Source organism: Protopterus annectens, chromosome 11.part0, assembly GCF_019279795.1.
Source record: "Protopterus annectens isolate FY-2018-M chromosome 11.part0, PAN1.0, whole genome shotgun sequence".
In the NCBI taxonomy this organism is placed as follows: domain Eukaryota; kingdom Metazoa; phylum Chordata; order Ceratodontiformes; family Protopteridae; genus Protopterus; species Protopterus annectens.
Genome location: NC_056745.1, coordinates 1464001766 through 1464021455, shown reverse-complemented (window position 1 = coordinate 1464021455; position 19690 = coordinate 1464001766). Strand labels below are relative to the sequence as shown.

Below are 19690 nucleotides of genomic sequence, written 5' to 3'. Positions count from 1 at the left end.
TTTCTGTTATGATGTCAGAGGCTGTGGAGCAAAATCAGGAAAATCTGGGCTCTGAAAACCACTCGTTGGTAGTGCACGTCTTCATACATCCAGCTGATGCCTGTTGCATGTGTAATGGGTACATCAGGAATACCTACTCAACAGGTAGCTAAATGTGATAGACTACATTATCTGTTGTTGGTATTTAGAGATGTAATAGATAGAATAAGGCCAGTGGTGATGGATACTACTTAAAATGGTCTTTTCACTTTCCTGACTTCAAAGGTGATTCACTGTTCAGCAAGAGCACTATTGAAATTCCATTGCCTGATATTGTAGACTCATTAAACTCTGACCATGATGGCAGTGAACAGCTGGCATGGTCAGAGAGCACAATGCCAGTGTTACATAGGATTATAGGAGCATATAAGGTTACTAGGCTATCGACCTGGCGGTCATTTCAGCCCTAGCCATTTCATCCCAATGTAATACCATAGCTATTCTACCTAGGATTGTATTTAGTAATGACTGCCCATGTCTAAGAGGGTTGTGGTTGCTATCCCTGGTAAGAATATATGGTGCCCCATCCACTTGTCCAGGTTCCTTTTGAACAATTTCATAGAGGTGGTCTGCTTCACATGAATTGGCACAAAGGGAGTAGGTCTGTCATATCTCCAACACAGACCATGAGTACAGCTTCTGTGACTGTGGACACCCATGATATGCACATAACACATGTTGGGCAAGTTATTATGAACAGCCACAGTGAGGGCATTGTATAGACCCCTAGGGGCACAGCCATCAGTATATGCCACAAGCCCCATTAGGCAGGGGTGAGCAGAGGAGTATGCATACTGCTGTATATTGAAAGCATAGATACTGCGCTCTCTGCCCAGACTAGCTGTACCAATGGGTACCAACCAGTGTATTCAAAGGCCATCATGAAGGCACATGCTAGTGCCATGTCAGCCTTTTAGAGATGGTAAGGGTACTACAAAGTGTGTCAGATGAACATTGTGAATGCATTTCCCTCATAGCTGACACCTTTGACACAACTAGGTACACACATTGCAAGTCCTCCCATGGTTGCATGGCCCATACCAGGCATGTTCACTGTAGTAGATGTATTTCTGACTCCATAGATGGTCATGTATTTCTGACTCCATAGATGGTCACTACTGTGGACAGCCAATGTCACTATCATGAAGCAGCACCAGTTCTATGCCATGTCAGTTGTGAAGGTGTCTGTGAACAGGAAAGGGCATCTAAGAGGTCATGGCGCATCTGATAATGGAATTTGGTCATGGTCCCACTGCCCACATACATCTAGCTAAGGTCATGGCACTGTCTGTCAGACAACTAGTAGGGGTAACTCACCTTCCATGCATTTTTTATTTATTTTTTTATTTAACATTTGTTAACCGGGAAAGTCTGACATGGAACAAAGCTAGTTTTCAGCGGAGGCCCGGGGAGAAATGCTCCAGATGCATGTCTTTGTAATGTGGGAGGAAACCGGAGCAGCCGGAGGAAACCCACACGAACGCAGGGAAGACATGCAGACTCTGCACAGAAGGCACCCCAGCTGAGAATAGAACCGGAGAACCTCTTGCTGTGAGGCGACAATGCTACCGCTGCACCACTGCATGCCCTGGACCTGTCCATAACACTGAGGCACACTGCTGCATCTTCTGCTGGGTCTGTGTCACAGCATATGTAGAGAGACATAAACACACACACACACACACACACACACACACACACACACACACACACACACACACACACACACACTACTGTAGCTCACCTTGCCTCACATGCTCAAACACACACTGCAAGTGATCCCTCACTGAACATTCCTCAATAACTCCCTGAAGGCCCATGTCATACAGGCACTGCAGTACTACATTTTCAGTTAGCACAACACTCACACATGTAACTATGGAAATCATCACACACTTGTGCTCCCTTCTACACCTGTACATGTGGTGATAGCTGTTCCCTGACCTTTGCACTTTGTTACTTGGGTTGCCTATGTATGGTGCACAGTGTGGCCATCGTATTCATGGGTAAGTACAGTCTAGACTTGGGTTTGCATGCATCATTTTTACTTTAGTGTATATGCTTTACTATTGATGAAGATATGTGCCAACTGCTGCCTCTTTGCCAGTGTCATTGTATTCTGCACCCACCTTAATCTGGCATGCTCACCCTTGGAGCTGGGTCCTCCACAGATTTCTTATCAGGATCACCTTTCATTGCCTTCTGTATGGTAACACATTCATCCTGTAACAGGCCTCCCTCCTACAACTGCTTCTTAATAATAATATTGTACAAAATGGCACACACTGAAAATATTTTTGCACATGTACCAGAGTCATGCAGCAGGGCACGAATAGATACATACAGGTAGCAAAAGTGTGCTCAAAAACACACTCTACTTCCAGGGCATGCATAGAAGCCAACCATGTTTTTGATGGGGCATAGTTGTAGGCACTGTGTGCCATTGTCTGTGGATTTTGGACAGATGTCATCAGCCATCAGTCCTGGGTATATCTAGCATCACCAATAAGATGGCCCTACTGGAAATCATCCCTCACAAAACATTGGTACAGATCAAAGGTGTGCCTTACATAGGAGTCATGGTAACCTCCTGTGTGGCTTGCAGACAAATTGCTGCTGATACTCTATTTTATTTTATTTATTTATTTGACATTTGATTACTGGGAAAACCCATCTCAGCATAAATCCTATTTTCAGCATAAGCCCTCGGAGAAAAGCTCCATAAGGCATAAAATAAATTGTATACATATGATCTTGGAATCACACAAGTATTAAAAAAAGTTACAATAAATTATATAAATGAAAACAATAAAAGAAAAAAAAAGTATGATTACATCAGCGACAGGCAAAACAGACACACTCACAGTCACACACACACACACACACACATGTGTATATATATATATATATATATATATATATATATATATATATATATATATATATATAGATGGGTCCCTATCGGATTGCAAGTTACAAAACTTTGAACATCATATGACTGCGCCCATACGATTGAAGTTTTGAAAATTTGAATGGTTTGAATAGAGATCGCCGTACAGTGCAGAACGAGAAATTTACTGTTTTCCTCACTGTACGGTGATCTCAGAGTTGGTATATTTAATTAGCACAGGTGGGGGTGGGTGCAGGGGAGCTTGCCCTCTACAAAAATTATTATTTTTTTTAATTTAGTTTTGAAGTTTCAAAACTTTGATATTATGGTTTCGGCCATATGATTTCAAAGTTTGAAACTTTGGCAATCCAATAGGGACCCACACACATGCACACATTATATATATATATATATATTTGAATGTTATGGAGAAAGAAGTAGTAATAAGGTACAGAATGTGCATAAACAGAAACTCGACAGAAGAATGTTATAGGCTAGGAAAGGTCAAAGAAAGTTGGAGACAAAGCGGGAATGTGGGGAAGGTGGGGTAGAAGGGGGCAGATTTAAAGATAATGATAAGAAAATTAGCAGAGATGGTGGGTGTAAAGTAGATTGCAATGATGAAAGAGTATTAGAGAAGGAATATAGGAAGTGGAAAGTAAAAGAGTTAGTTTAACCTGGGCAATGGCAAGTACCTATCCTGGAGCTGAGAAGGTATTCTTCTAGGGTGTGCTTAACAATGAGCAAGTAGGTGTTGATTTAATGTCCATAGGAGTCATTTTTCCAGGTTTTGGCTATTATGCAGGAGTATAAACTGTGTGCTATGTTGTTTTTTATTTTAGGTTTAAAAGTTTCAAGAAGCTGTTTCTCAGATGAGCAAAGTGGATGCTTAGGAAGGTACTGTTTGAGAATGTTACTGATGGATGGCCAGTGGAAAGGCTTATATGTCATTTTGTGGACAAGTAGAAGTTGAGTGTACTTGAGATAATTGGTCACCTCAAGCCAGTTTAATATTTTCAGAGCCAAGCAGTGATGACTTTTGTATGACAGGTTGTAAATCTAGGTACCTTGTTATAGCAGAGCAGTTTTGTGATGAAGGAGATTTGAAATTTAGTAAGAATTGCTGAGGCATACATACCGTGAGGTGCATACTGTGTGCATACAAGAGAAAGTACAAGGTATGTGTTTGCCAGTGCGAGTCTGGATGAGTGAGGATTTTTTTGAATCTGTAGAGTATACCAAGTTTTTGATGTGTTTTTTTATACATAATTATATATAACTTTGCATAATAATATCAAATTTCAGTCAATCATTAATTGTGATGCCTAGTTGTTTGGTATGAGCTATGACATCTTTATCTGTGTGGTTGAGAGGTTATTTCAAAGCTGTTTTTGAGAGGTGTTAGAGATATTCTTTGCATTACAGACCACCTGGCAGTCAGAGTGATGAGGTGTTTGAGCTATTCTTTGCATTACAGACCACCTGGTAGTCAGAGTGATGAAGTTTTAGAGATATTCTATGCATTACAGACCACCTGACAGTCAGAGACCACCTGTCAGTCAGAGTGATAACCTCACAGGTCACATACCTTCTCAGATCACTAGATGGGGTTTTTATCTCAATGAGAGTGAATATCATGCCCCAAGCCCGTCAGGGAAATGGGCTGTTTTACAAAAATACCATGTAGTGTCTGTTCTGTCCTCAATGGAACATGGAAACCACATGGAAACCACATATACTCTCCCACGTGCTGAAGCATAACATAGAGAAACTGTGCCCACTACTGGTGACTGAAAGGTTCCTGTCGCTTGTACATAAAGTCAGTCATATCTTTGTATCTATTGAGATGGGTACTCCAAAAAAAACTAATGGTCTACAAATGAGGCCAACACATATCAACAACATCCTAAATAATATTTGTATTCACACAACCCACCTGGTCTACAACTTCAGTGTTGTGAAAGCCGTGAAATGCATTGTGCCTGCGAATGTAACAATGTACGTGACCATGACTCATATGTGAAGGACATGAAATGTATTGTGCCTGTGAAGGTAACAATGTACGTGACCATGGCTCATATGTGAAGACCATGAAATGTATTGTGCCTGCGAAGGTAACAATGTACTTGAACATGGCTCATAGAGCAATAATGGCCTGTTGCATATGCACATTAACTAATACTGCAGCAACCCTTATCACAACTCCATTACTCTCCTGCATGTGAGTATTTTGCTGTGGTCATTAACAGTAGAAGTACAGCACCCCATTGCACTCTTTATATGTTTCTGAATTACTATGTCATCTTATTTTCCCTCATTTGCATACACAGAACCCCTAATTTTACTACTGTTGCTGATTACCATGTTGTTATACCACCAACAGCACACACCATATGCAGTTATGCTGCTTGGTCTCCACTCTTCATGCTACGTGTGTTTCATAATCACACATACCCTGCATGTCCAAGCTGAACACGCACAAATGCTTAGCACAGTGTAAATATTTCTAAATCCCAGGAAGTGAAACTCTTTGTAAAATAAACATAGTAACATAGGACATACTACCTAGAGATGACAGGAACCATAAGCTGCCTACCCATGTACATCTTTAAGAAGGCACCTTAAAATGTCCTGACACTCTTCTGAAGCACTTCATAGTGCTCACCTCAAAATCAAACTGGTTCCCAAATATTTAGGTTTTTAATGACAGTTAGGAACCATAACATTCTCACAGCAATACCCCTTCTATGTAAATAATAACCATTGAACAAACAGTTAGTGGTGTCAATAAAATGTCAAACTTCAACCAAAAAGTTTATGCATCCATGTTTTAACAGAAGGCTTTCACACACAGGGCCGAATTCATAAAGATTACCATGAGGTGCGCACAGTGTGCATACCTAGAGGTAACCTTCTGGAATTCAGAGAAAACCCTAATGTGGTGTGGCATGGCACTTCTGCTTAATGACATGCGGCACTGCAGAGGACTGGCTCATGGGCCATGCTGTATGCTAATGAGGCAGTGCAGGAGTAGAGGCATATTCTAGTGACCATATGGTCACGCCGGAACCTCCTCCAGCAAGGCACATATGCAGCAAGTGCTTCATGGCATTGCTCAGATATCTAAATCAGCCTGGCCACTACTATCATGTTGCAGTGGGAATGTGGCCAAAAAGCCATGCTCAGCCATCTCAGTAGAGGTCAGTGCTGGATATTTTTGTGGTAAGGTGTGTGTATGTGTGTGTGTGTGTGTGTGTGTGTGTGTGTGTGTGTGTGTGTGTGTGTGTGTGTGTGTGCCTATGTGTCTGTTGGTGGGTTGGTGGTACTGTCATACACTCCTAGACTTATGAATACAGTCAACAACATTGGGTAGGGAAGGGCCACTAACCACCATGGATTACTCAACAAAGGGGATGGGTAAACACTAGCCCCCAGGGATGACATGAAACGACCTATGCCACAATGGCACTTAAATCAGCACTGGGATTGGGGGTGGGGTGGTAGGAAAACTAGACACCAGGAAAGAATCTCCATGTCTAAAAGGCACTGAAAGCAGTATAAGGAACAGAAGCAATGCAAAATAGCAGGGGAGACTCTATATGCCTGAATGGCACTTAAACCAGGATGTGGATCGGGGGAGGCATTAGACACCATGGAATGCCCTAAAGGCACATAAAACATCAGCTAGATTAGAGGGAACACTAGGCACCAGGGATTACTCTACAGTCACGTGATTTAATGGCACTTAAAACCAGTATAGGGATCGCTGTGGTAATGAGTCCCTGGACTTTCACTTTAAGAGCCCCTAACTCTTTGGTGTATAGTACTATTATGTACAAAAGAATTATGAGTAAATAATGTTATTGGAAAGCAATTAAACCACAAGCTATTAAAACTTTTTTTTTCTTCAAAATGCTGTTATCTCACATTGGAAAGAAAAATGTAAAACCTATATTGAATGTAAAGGCCCTTGTCATACGTTAGAAGCTGATAACTCACCTTCTAATAATTAATCACCTCCATAGTCACCACAACTAAGAAAAATATCATATACCTACAGAGGTCTAGTAATTCACCAGTTCTCTTATCTACTTACACCTTGCCATTTTTCAGCAGAGTTTTAAAAACAAATTTGGATGTTTAAATGTCTGGATATTAGTGTTTCTAAAAGGGTACTTGACATTATACAGCATGGTTATGCCTATGCAGTCAGTACAGGATATATTTCATGACTGTGCATGATGCTGAGAAAGGCATGTTAGTGGTATAAGAAATCTTTTAAATATGTATCACTATTAAATATGTGAGTGTCCATAAATGTATATACTATTTTTGTGATCTATAGCAATCTTCTAGTAAGTGGTCTGAAGGAGAGGATGTGTTGAGCTTTTGTGAAGTTTCTGTAGTCTATGCATCACAACTGGAAGTGCCACAAAATATATCTACACAATTCTTCAGATGTAACATTTCTGCACATACTTTCAAAGCTTAGCTAACAATGATGTTTTACAGGATTATATTTGCTATGGGATAATTTTCCCCAGAATCATAAAAATAGTTATTTGTGAATATATCAAGCATTAAAACATACATGTAGGTTTGGAATCCATGGTCACTGCTACAGTATGTCATCACCAACTCCAACCTTTAACCTTACTTTAGTAAAAAAAAGTTCTCTGTATCACTATTACAACATGAGACACTCAGACACACATTGCATACAGCAGCACACAAGCAGAATATTAAATCTATCCCCTACCATAGCCATTACTCTAAACCTACTCTACCCACCCACCACAAACACACACACCCACACACACGCACACACACACACACACACACACACACACACACACACACACACACACACACACACACACACACACACACACACACACTCCCACCTCAGTGCCAAAACATTTGGTATTCTACATGTATCTATAATCTTAGCACCATGACGTAACACTGGTAGTAGCAAAAACTTTGGTTTCATAGGAACAGTGGGACTTTTCTCCAGCTGCTGCAGGACCATAAGCATAATGTAATACCGTAATGTAACATCATTTCTGTACACAGCCTTGGTATTTAGTTCAGCTATCTTTGAATTCCATTTATACTGGTATTCCTGTTGTGTAGTCATTTAGATACACAGTAGACATATGCTGTCTTTTTCAGATACACTAACATATCATGTCTGTCCCTATGATGTGCAATTATCACAGAAAAGGGAGTTAGCCATGTCTTTGCTTTTTTCTGCACCTTGGTACGGTGTGGGCCATTTCTCCAAATGTCAACTGTACAAGAAAGTTGTCTTCATATTCCTTGTATATGCAGTAAATCGCAACCTTCATATCCCCAGAGATTTAAAAGCAAGCCAAACCAGAAATGCTTTTAACTTCTAGAAAGGGATTTTTACAAACATCTGACCCAGATATAGCCACCATAGCTGGATTTTGCACTTGTAATTTTAGTCTTCCTTGTTTTCTCAATTTACAATGTAATTATTTTGACTACAAATATAGCACTTGGGGAGTTCATAAAGATACCTCAACATGTATACATTCATGTACATATCATGGCCACCTTTTAAATTCAGAGACATTTCTAACACAGTGCTACATGGTGCTCCAGTACAAAGATGCACAGCACCATGTAGGGCTGGTCACACAGCCATGCAATATGCTGATGATGCAGTTTCCAGGGGGAGAGACATATGCTAATAATCCATGCACTCTCTCCCTCAGAATGACCTCCAGAAGGCATCTATATGCTGACTGATTCAGGAAATCACTGAAATGTGTAGCTCCACATGCCCAGCCTCACCACATCACTATAGTGAGCACAGTCAAAAGACCATGTTCATATGCCAGCATTTATCATAATATGGGGATCAAGAGGAAGCACTAGTCACCACAGATACTGCCTCGGCACCATCACAGCACAAACAGCAGTACAAGGGTCGGGGGTGGGGAAAGCAGTAGCCACCACAGATACAGGGATCGGGGGTGGGGGTAGCACTAGCCACCACAGATAGTACACTGGCACCATCACAGCACCAACAGCAGTTCAGGGATTGGGTTGGCAGAAGCACTAGCCACCACAGATATTGCCCCAGCACCATCACAGCACCAACAGCAGTTCAGGGATCGGGGGTGGGAGAAGCACTAGTCACCACAGATACTACACCCACACCATCACAGCACCAACAGCAGTACATGGATCGGGGGTGGGAGAAGCATTAGCTACTACAGATACTATACCTGCACCATCAGAGCACCAACAACAGTGCAGGGATTGTGGGTGGGGGAAGCAGTAGCCAGCAGGGAGTACTGCAAAGTCTCGTGCCCTGAGAGCAATTACACTAATACAGAGATCAGAGAGACAACTCAAGGACAGGTACAGAGACTGCGGTATGTGTTTGTTTGTGTGTGTCAGTCAGTGACTTGGTGGGATGATACCTACGGTTACACAACGGCACATCACGGCAGTGGCTATGATTCGCAGACTTCGAATTAGATGATAATGAGTTTTTTTCTAATCACGGCTAAGAAGTCTCTGAATCACAACATACCGAACAGTGGGAGCAGGGCCTTAGGCCCTTTCATGAATGCCTGGGCATGTATTTAGAAACCTTCACTCCATATATACAACTGCCAAATCAACTCATTTACAAAATAAGTAAGTTTTTATGTGAGCTTTAAAAGAGATCACTTTGGTGAGCTAATCATGTCACTTGGTTAACAGATGAAAGAATAATGGCATGCCCTGGTCCTACCAATTTTATCTTTAGCGTCTGTGTGTCACATATGTAACTAAAAAGTTTTTAGCTGCTGGGAAATGGCTTGTCAGGAAAATAAATCAAATGCTTGCTATTACATTAAGTCAAATGGAAACATGACACAAAATGAAACAATGCTTATAGGTAGCATTTAGTTGTATTAGTCTGCACTGAATAATTTGCGTGGGTTTCCTCGGGGTGCTCCGGTTTCCTCCCACATCCCAAAGACATGCTGTCGGTGGATTGGACACTCTAAATTGGCCCTAGGTGTGAGTGCGTGCATGTGTGTGCCTTCCATCGAAGGTTGGGTGCTGGACTGGCAACTCAACACCGTAAAAACTCCACTGCCAATCATGAGTAGACAGATGATCCGCTGTGGTGACCCCTAACCGGGAAAAGCCGAAAGAAGAAGAAAGAAAGAAGTCCGCACTGAATAATACATTTCCAAACATAGAAGTCTAAGGTGGTAAAATACTGTAACTGACAAAGAATTCCAAAATTGTATCTAGAAGAAGGAATTGTGATAGTCTTTAGTGATTGACTTTTTAGAAGAAATTAATATGAATGTCAATTTCTTTGTTGCTCAGTAATTAAAAACCATTAAAAAAATGTTATATAATGAATAATGCTGCATTTGATAAACATTAATGTTTGGAACAATGTTTTTCTAAATCGATAAACAGCTTGTTTTGTGTTTTAGCAGGACCTTGTAAATACCATTGGTGAAAGTGCTGCGTTAGGAGCGGCTGGAATAATTGTCTGGGAAGGAACTGCTATTACCCAGACACAGGTAATTTCAATATTACATTTTATTGTAAAATACAAATAATTGCAAACATTTGTTTGTACACTATACCTACAATAAATCATATTTCAAAGTGGGTTTTCTTTGCAATGATACACATAAGTAATGACATCATCATGGTCAGAGGAAAAGCTCTATTAGTGGCCATGCACATGCAGTGTACATTCATAACAGTCAGTCACCTCTAGTATTACATGCCATCCCCTTGGAAGAAACTGGTAAACCAGACTGAAATTGTTCAATATTTTCAGTGACTGAAAAAGAGCAGTAAAGATTATGGTAGCAAAAATCCTTCAAATTTCTTCATAGAATCACTTTAATAATCTGTGTAGTTTATCACTTTCATACTCTGCAAACAAAGTATGACTTTTTCAAGCTATACCATGATGAAATTTAAAGTATTTAAAGAGTGACTCACCTCACCACATGACTTGTATCAACCAATAAAACTCTTAAATACATAATTAATTAAAATAGTATAACATTCTTGTTATTATTTTTAGCCTAATAAAAATGTTAGATTTAACTTTCTGAAGTGGCAGCAACAAACAATGTTTATTGATCCCTAGAAATCTGCCAATTTCTCATGTGTTAATTTGTCTTTCCAGGAACCCCCCTATAAACTGTGACAGCCCTCCACCTCTGGGCCAGTAATCAAGGAGCTTCAATCCTAACCACTGGCACCTGTGGGGAATGATCACTGGTAAAATAACAGGCACACACATAGTATCGCCAGATGCAGCTCTCTGCATCAAGCACAATCAAGCACAATTTCTGTTAAGAGCACAAAGGGAACACAGTTAGTCCTGGGGCCGATTCCTCTCTCTCTCTCTCTCTCTTTCTCGCTCTCTCTCTCGATCCCAAATAAGACCCCCCACTGGCACAGCTGTAGAGTTGAGTCCTTAGACAGGGTTCCAAGCTAAGCCAAGTCCTCCAACACTCTCTCTGTCCAACCAGTGCTTCATATCCCTGCCCAAGTAGCTGACATACACACACACACAAACACACACACACTCTTTGAGATTTGATTTGTGCACACACACACACACACACACACACACACACACACACACACACACACACACACACACACACACACACAGCTGGGAAAGGTTGGCAAAGGTTTACTAGCTATGCCCCCTTTTGCCCAGACTATAAGGTAGTTATCACTGCCACCAGAACCCCTTGCCAGCTACTTTAAGGCTCTTAACACAGGTTATCTAATTTTACTGTTTTATATTCATTTGAATTGCGGTGGTTGTGCTGCACTAGCGCTGTTGCCTCACAGTAAGACGTTGTCCCATTCGATTCTCAGCTAGAGCGTCTTCTGTCTGGAGACATGCGTGAATGGGTGTACCTTCGTTGAAGGTTGTGCATCAGGGATGGCAACTTGGCATGTAAAAATCTACTGCCAATCATTAGCAGGCTGGAGTTCAGCTGTGGCGACCCCTAACCGGGAAAAGCCAAAAGATACAACAACAACAACTGTGTAATATTAATACTAACAACAAACGATAGTTTGAGAAAAAGCACAGTTATTAGGAGTGGCCCACACTGTCACCAAATAAATATGGACATACTCTCAAAACTTAAATATCTCTACAAAGATCAGCCACAATGAAAGGTTTAAATATATTTAATAATAAATAATAAAAGAACAAGACAATACTAAATATATATTCACATCAACATCAGAGTTCAAAATCACAAGAAATATTTAAAATAACATTGAAGGACAGACTCAGACAAATAATGAAAAACAATATCCAAACTAAGCTTCACTATATTCCTGACTGAATCTAAGAGAATTATACTATTCTCTAATAACTTACTTGGGCAAGGCAAGATGAAATATGTGAGCAGTCTCTCTAGTCAGGCCCCCAACAGAATACTCTGTCTCACGAAGAGACTTCTCAAAATTATATCTAAACTATTACTTCTGGGATAGACATCACTTCTGGCCATCTGACTTCTAGTTCCCATCAAACCCCCATTGCTGGAAGCTGGCACAAGTTAGCACCTACCTGTAAAAATACATGCACTAGGGCTTTTGCTCAGATCTGTGGCAGCTACTGGAAGTCATAAAACAATTTCAAACCTCCGTGCTTCCAGAGTATTTATTTTATTGTATTTATTTATTTTACATTTGTTTACCAGAGCAGTGAGACTGGACAGAGCTGTCCATTTTTAGAGGAGGCCCGGGGAGAAAAGCTCCAGAATAATTGCTAACATAAGATATTTACACGAGCATTGTGGTTTACACATTCAGTTATAAAAATATAGCAGATAATAACATGTGATTGCATAAGATATTTACATAAGCATAGTGGTTTAGACATACAATTAAAAGTATAGCAGGTAGTAAAGTATGATGGTTGCTCATACAGTATGTTTAGTAGAGATAATCTTGAAGATGTACTGAAGATACGACAAGAAAGGAAAACTAAAAAAGGAAGAGAATATAGACAAGTTCATATGAGGTGCATCGACATTTTAAGAGAAAGCTTTTCAACTTAGTCTAGGGGAGAGTTAGTGTATGTAGATGGGACAGTGGGGAGTAGGCGGCAGTGAGTTAGTAAGTAATGTGTGATAATATATAGTGCATCTGTAGGAGTTTTAAAGAGGATGGATAGTGGATAGGGGAAAGGAGTTAGAATATGTCTGTCAGGTGCTAGGCAGTTACAAGTAACGTGTGATAATATATAGTGCATCTGTGGGAGTTTTAAATAGGAGGGTGGATAGTAGGTAGAGGAAAGGAGTTAGAATATGTCAGCCGGGTGTGAGGCAGTTACAAGTAACGTGTGATAATATATAGTGCATCTGTGGGAGTTTTAAAGGGAGGTTGGATAGTGGGTAGGGGAAAGGAGTTAGAATATGTCAGCCAGGTGCTAGGCAGTTACAAGTAACATGTGATAATATATAGTGCATCTGTGGGAGTTTTAAAGAGGTTGGATAGTGGGTAGGGGAAAAGAGTTAGAACATGTCAGCCAGGTGCGAGGCAGTTACAAGTAACGTGTGGTAATATATAGTGCATCTGTAGTAGTTTTAAAAAGGCTGGATAGTGGGTAGGGGAAAGGAGTTAGAATATGTCAGTCAGGTGCTAGGCAGTTACAAGTAACGTGTGATAAAATACAGTGCATCTGTGGGAGTATTAAAGAGGAGGTTAGATAGTGGGTAGGGGAAAGGAGTTAGAATATGTCAGCCAGGTGCTAGGCAGTTACAGGTAACGTGTGATAATATATAGTGCATCTGTGGAGTTTTAAAGAGGTTGGATAGTGGGTAGGGGAAAGGAGTTAGAATATGTCAGCCAGGTACTAGGCAGTTACATGTAATGTGTGATAATATATAGTGCATCTGTGGAGTTTTAAAGAGGTTGGATAGTAGGTAGGGGAAAGGAGTTAGAATATGTCAGCCAGGTGCTAGGCAGTTACAAGTAACATGTGATAATATATAGTGCATCTGTGGGAGTTTTAAAGAGGGTGGATAGTGGGTAGGGGAAAGGAGTTAGAATATGTCAGCCAGGTGCGAGGCAGTTACAAGTAACGTGCGGTAATATATAGTGCATCTGTGGGAGTTTTAAAGAGGTTGGATAGTGGGTAGGGGAAAGGAGTTAGAAGAATATGTCAGCCAGGTGTGAGGCAGTTACAAATAACGTCTGGTAATATATAGTGCATCTGTGGGAGTTTTAAAGAGGTTGGATAGTGGGTAGGGGAAAGGAGTTAGAATATGTCAGCCAGGTGCGAGGCAGTTACAAGTAACGTGTGATAATATATAGTGCATCTGTGGGAGTTTTAAAGAGGTTGGATAGTGGGTAGGGGAAAGGAGTTAGAATATGTCAGCCAGGTGCGAGGCAGTTACATATCCAGGAGTTATTTAGGTGGGAAATGAGCTGTTTTTTTGAAGATGGTTTTGTTAGGTTGTACCCTGTTTTGTAGTGGTAGGGAGTTCCAAGTCTTGGCAATGTTGCTAGAATACAGGGAGTGACCAGAGCTGTAATGGCTTTTGGAGATTGATATTAGCGTCTTGTTAGTAGATCTAAGTTCATGGTTATTGGAGTAGTGGGCGATCAGGTCTTGTAAGGCTGGAGTTTTGTCAGATTGGTGCAGTATTTGGTGAGCTAGAAGAAGCTGGTTTAGAGCTAAAGTGTTAGGATGTTCCAGCCAGGAAAGTTGTTTTAGGTCCTGACGGTGGATACGGTAGGAAGAGTTTGTGGCGAATTTTGCTATTTTGTTGTAGCATACTGATAACTTGTTTAAATTGCTCTTGTTTAGATTAATTAGGACAGGAGAAGCATACAGTAAGGTAGAGAGAAGATGGGTATAAGCTAGGGTAACTTTACTGTTGCTGGTTAGGAAGTTTTTACATCTGTAAAGAGTACCTAGTTTTTTTGTTGATTTTGGTTATTGTATGAGCTATGTGTTTGTCAAATTTCATATTATTGTCAATAATGACCCCTAGTAATTTGGCTTGTGTGATGGGGAGATAGGGGTATTATCGGATGCAGAAATAGAGAATGGGGTAGTAGGTGCTGCTGCTTTAGAAGGATGAAAGAGCATAGGTTGGGTCTTTTTAGGATTTAGTATTATCTGGGAGTTTGTTAGCCAGGTTTCAATGGATGTAAAGCCTTCTTGGGTCTTGATTTGAAGTTGTTGGAGGGTGGGGGCAGAGCAGATTAAGGTGTAGTCATCAGTGTATTGAACCTTGTGAAGATTATTTGTAAATATAGTGAAAACTAGGAGTCCTAGGACTGAACCTTGGGGTACTCCTAGTTTTACAAGAAGTAGGGGGAAAGGGAGTTTTTCTACTGAATAGCTTGTTGGTGTTGTTAGAGATAGTCTAGAAACCATAACAGAGTGAGGGTAGTTAGTTTTAATTCTAAGAGTGATGTTATTAGTTTTGTATGGGAGACTGTGTCAAATGCCTTTGATAAGTCACAGAAAACTGCAGACACAAGTTGGCCGTTGTTGCATTGCATATTTACTAGGTTACTAAAATGGATGAGTGCAGTGGTAGTGCTATGGTTGGGGCAGAATCCGTGTTGAGTTTAGCCAGTGGAGAAAGCATCACTATAGGGCGGTAGTTTGTTAGGTCAGTGGAGTTGCCCCCTTTGTGTATTGGTATAATGTAGGAGATTTTCCAGAGGAGTAGCACCTTTTGTTTTGAGCTTGATCTGTTAATGATTATAGAGACTTGGTAAGAAATGGCTTTGGCGGCTATATGTTGGAATTTGGCAGGTAGTTTGTCGACTGCTAAGGTGGTGGGTTTAAGTCTGGTTAGGTGTCTATAGATGGTGTAAGTTGGTACCGGTTAGGGTGAAGGAGTTAGTGTTATTTGATGGGTTGTATAGTATAGTGGGGGTTGAGGAGTCTGGGTCTATTGACAGCTTTAATATAGAGTTGGTAAAGAACTCATTGAATTGGGTGGCTATGTTTGTAGAGGTGGTGTCTATATTTGGATGAGGAGGTGGTGATTTACCTGGTTGGAGAATACTGTTTATAGCGGCCCAAAACTTTTGTGGGTTGGTATTAGGCTTAGTTTGAATTTCACTATAGTATTTGTGTTTCTCTATCCTGATTTGTTATTTTACAGTGTTGCTCAGTTGTAAGAATGTTTACCTATTAGGTGTAGCTTTTAGAACAGTAATTAGTTCACCCCAAAGACAATACAGAAAACCTCCTAGTATAGACTTTGTGTCTCTAGCTGCATTGAAACCTGTGAGATAGCATTTTTATGGCCTAGCCCAGGGGTTCCCAAAGTGTGTGCCGTTTGCTCCTGGGGAGCTATGGCTTCCTCACAGGGATGCCATGAACTAATAAGCTTAGCCACAAAATAAACCGCAAACTAATAAGCTTAGTTACTAAGCTTATTAGTTCGCTGTTTATTATGCGGCCGCTCTAAAGGTTATATAGCATTGCAGTACATTATAGTGAAAAAACAAGGATGAATCATATATGTAACAACAGCCCATGCTTATGTCTTTATTCAGTCAAGGTGCTTTCCTGAAATTACTTCAACTCATCAAAATCTGCCTACAAGAAAAAAGAAAAAGAACGATGAGACAGATTCTCATAAAAATTATATGTAGTATAGACCAAAAGAACGATGAGACAGATTCTCATAGAAATTATATGTAGTATAGACCAAAAGAACGATGAGACAGATTCTCATAAAAATTATACGTAGTATAGACCAAAAGAACGATGAGACAGATTCTCATAGAAATTATACGTAGTATAGACCAAAAGAACGATGAGACAGATTCTCATAGAAATTATACGTAGTATAGACCAAAAGAACGATGAGACAGATTCTCATAGAAATTATACGTAGTATAGACCAAAAGAATGATGAGACAGATTCTCATAAAAATTATACGTAGTATAGACCAAAAGAAAAATGAGACAGATTCTCATAGAAATTATACGTAGTATAGACCAAAAGAACAATGAGACAGATTCTCATAAAAATTATACGTAGTATAGACCAAAAGAACGATGAGACAGATTCTCATAGAAATTATATGTAGTATAGACCAAAAGAACGATGAGACAGATTCTCATAAAAATTCTGTTTTCAAACTATACGTAGTTTAGACCGATAAGCAAACAGCTGGAACACAAGGAAGGCTGCAAAATTACATCTAAGCGCTGGCAACATGCTACGCCTCCACAACACAGGGGTTTGAGAGGTCTGATAGGTTTGATGTGGAATGCTAGCCAACCACAACGTGACTGCAAAAGAAGAATGTTGCTGTTTCTTATCACTTGTCAGAGTGAAGTACTTTTTGTGAGAAGAGTGAAAACTGTGTTGTAGAAACAACAAAAGAACGCATTTTGTTGTAACTGCTCTAGATTCTGTCAGAATACAAAGAAAAAGTAGTTCTTATTACTTTTGGGTGCTTCCTGTATGCTTTCTAAGCAGCACGTTTCTAGCTGCATGCATTCTGGATTTTTGTCTTTTTCTATTTTAGAGAACAAAACCGATACTATTTAACGTTGTCTAAATACTGCAATGATGTACAATTTTCTAAGAAGGGAGCACTGCTAGGTTATTGATCTAAAAGTAAACAGTTTGTCTTAACACCAAAATATTTGTAGGGTTGCAGTCTAAGTTCTGAAACTTAACTAGCTAAGTGTAGCATGCATAGCTGTCAGCCTCTTATCTCTAGAATCAGGTGAAAAAAATGAGTGGGTATTGAGTCAAATCAGGGGACTGTCTAAAATGATTATATTCAATAGGCACCTCAAAGTGCTAAGAGTTGTATTGATACAGGTGATCTGCATTTCTGGTATTGTTAACAACTTGAACCCTCACATTGTTTCGTATCGAAAAATCACTGTATTGTCTATTGAGAGACAGAACAAAATTCTGAAATGTAAGCTGGGAGAGTTGAGAAGAATACCAGAGAGTGGCAATACTTCTATGGATACATACCTCTCAATTTCTTAGTGCAACAATTCTGGATAAAGCAATTTGCTTTTATAAACTTAGTTGCAAGACATATTTTGCATTAGCGATCATTTTTGCAGAATAGGAAGTTTGAAACTCACATGGCTATCATTCTATAGTCACGCCAGTCCTCAATGATTATTTGTCAGACAACTACCGATTTGATGAGGATCAAAAATATGAGGAAAAAATCTGAGCATTCCATGAAATTCTGAACAGTTACGAGCATGTGTGGGTCCCTGTAAATATCAAGAAGGGACGCTGCCCCCCCAACATTTTTTGGTTTTAAGGTAATTACCATATGGTTGTGTCCCTAATACTGTCTGTTTGGGGCTATTTTTGTTCTTTGTCTATTACAGTGCAGGGACTTTACTGGTGGAATAATTCAAGTAAGAAAAAAACATCATTTTTTTGGACAAATATACTACTTTGTAAAATATATAGGGCTTTTCCAGTTAAACAGTTGAGTCTGAATTAGTTGAGAATTTTACTTTTAAGTGCTAGTGTCATACAAAGCAGTCTTACATCTCACATGGCATTTTGATGTCTGTGTAGCCTGGGATTAATTTTCTGTTAAGGTCAGTGGTTCCCAAACTTTTTCGAAATCTTGGACAGTTGAATTGAAATGTATGTTTTTGTGATCTTAAATACCTGTATTATTAATTTGTTCAATTACAATTACATTTTTGTGATTTTAAATATGTGTTTTTTACTTTTACCTAACTAACCTTTTTAATTAAAAAAATATATTATTTCTCAATGTATACTTGTTAGAATTTGACGGGGGGAGCACCTTGGGAAAACCTGGATTCAACAAGGGAGCCGAGAATCGAAAAAGTTTTGGTATCACTGGCCTAGCCCATTAAGTGATTTAATTTCAGATATATTTTAAAGTTTGCTAGACTGAAGTTAACCTCCTCTCTTACATTTTGCTCTGTTAAAACATATATATTTAAACAGTTACAATAATGCATGTGCATGTCTGTTCTCTCCAGTAGTGCACACTGTTGATACATTTTAAACACAAACACTTTACAAATACATTTTCAACACAAAAATTTGTACAAATCAGTTCGATAAACACAGGACATGCAGTTCTAATACATTTGTAACACAAGCATCTTGTATAAATCAGTTTGATATTCATAGATGACATATAATTATTTAAAGAATCCCAGCTAGCTTTGTTGGCAGTACCTCCTATCATCACAGAAATAACAGTTTCAGTTAACACTAAAAAACTCAAAATTTCTAAAATTATCACTAGTAAGTGAATGCTTGTATAAAGCACTGGCAGAATTTTTCTTCTTGATATCTGAACAATGTTCATGAATTCGTTTTATCAAACTACATTCTTTCTTTCCTGTGTAGAATGCTTCACAGGAAATAATGTGTGCAAGACAGACCACTGATTTTACATTCCAATCACATTTTCCAGGACAATTTTTAAGTCTGTCATTGATTTACTTTAGATGCAGGCAACACCACAGCTGGTTAAATGCTTTCAAACTTCCAGGGATCAATGAACATTGTTTATTGTTGCCAGTTTTGAAGTTTAAATCTAACATTTTGTGAAGCTAAAAAATAATTTTAATGAAAATTTCATACTGTTGTAACCAGTTAAATATTGAAGAGTTTCGTTGGTTGATACAAGTCATATGGTGATGTGAGCTGCTCTTTAAATGCTTTGCTTTCATCGAGGGGATAGCAGATTTGAAAAAGTCCTACA

General features: G+C 39.5%; 1 protein-coding gene across 3 annotated transcripts in view; it reads left to right on the top strand.

The window, feature by feature from the left end:
* Positions 1-19690, top strand: part of LOC122815908 (hyaluronidase PH-20-like) — a 307193-nt gene that overhangs the window by 254055 nt on the left and 33448 nt on the right. For 2 of the 3 annotated variants that reach the window (XM_044088759.1, XM_044088758.1), the window contains exon 3: positions 10408-10497. In XM_044088759.1, the coding sequence (XP_043944694.1) occupies positions 10408-10497 (90 nt within the window). The remainder of the gene's footprint in view (positions 1-10407; positions 10498-19690) is intronic. The other variant, XM_044088760.1, reaches the window with a different exon arrangement.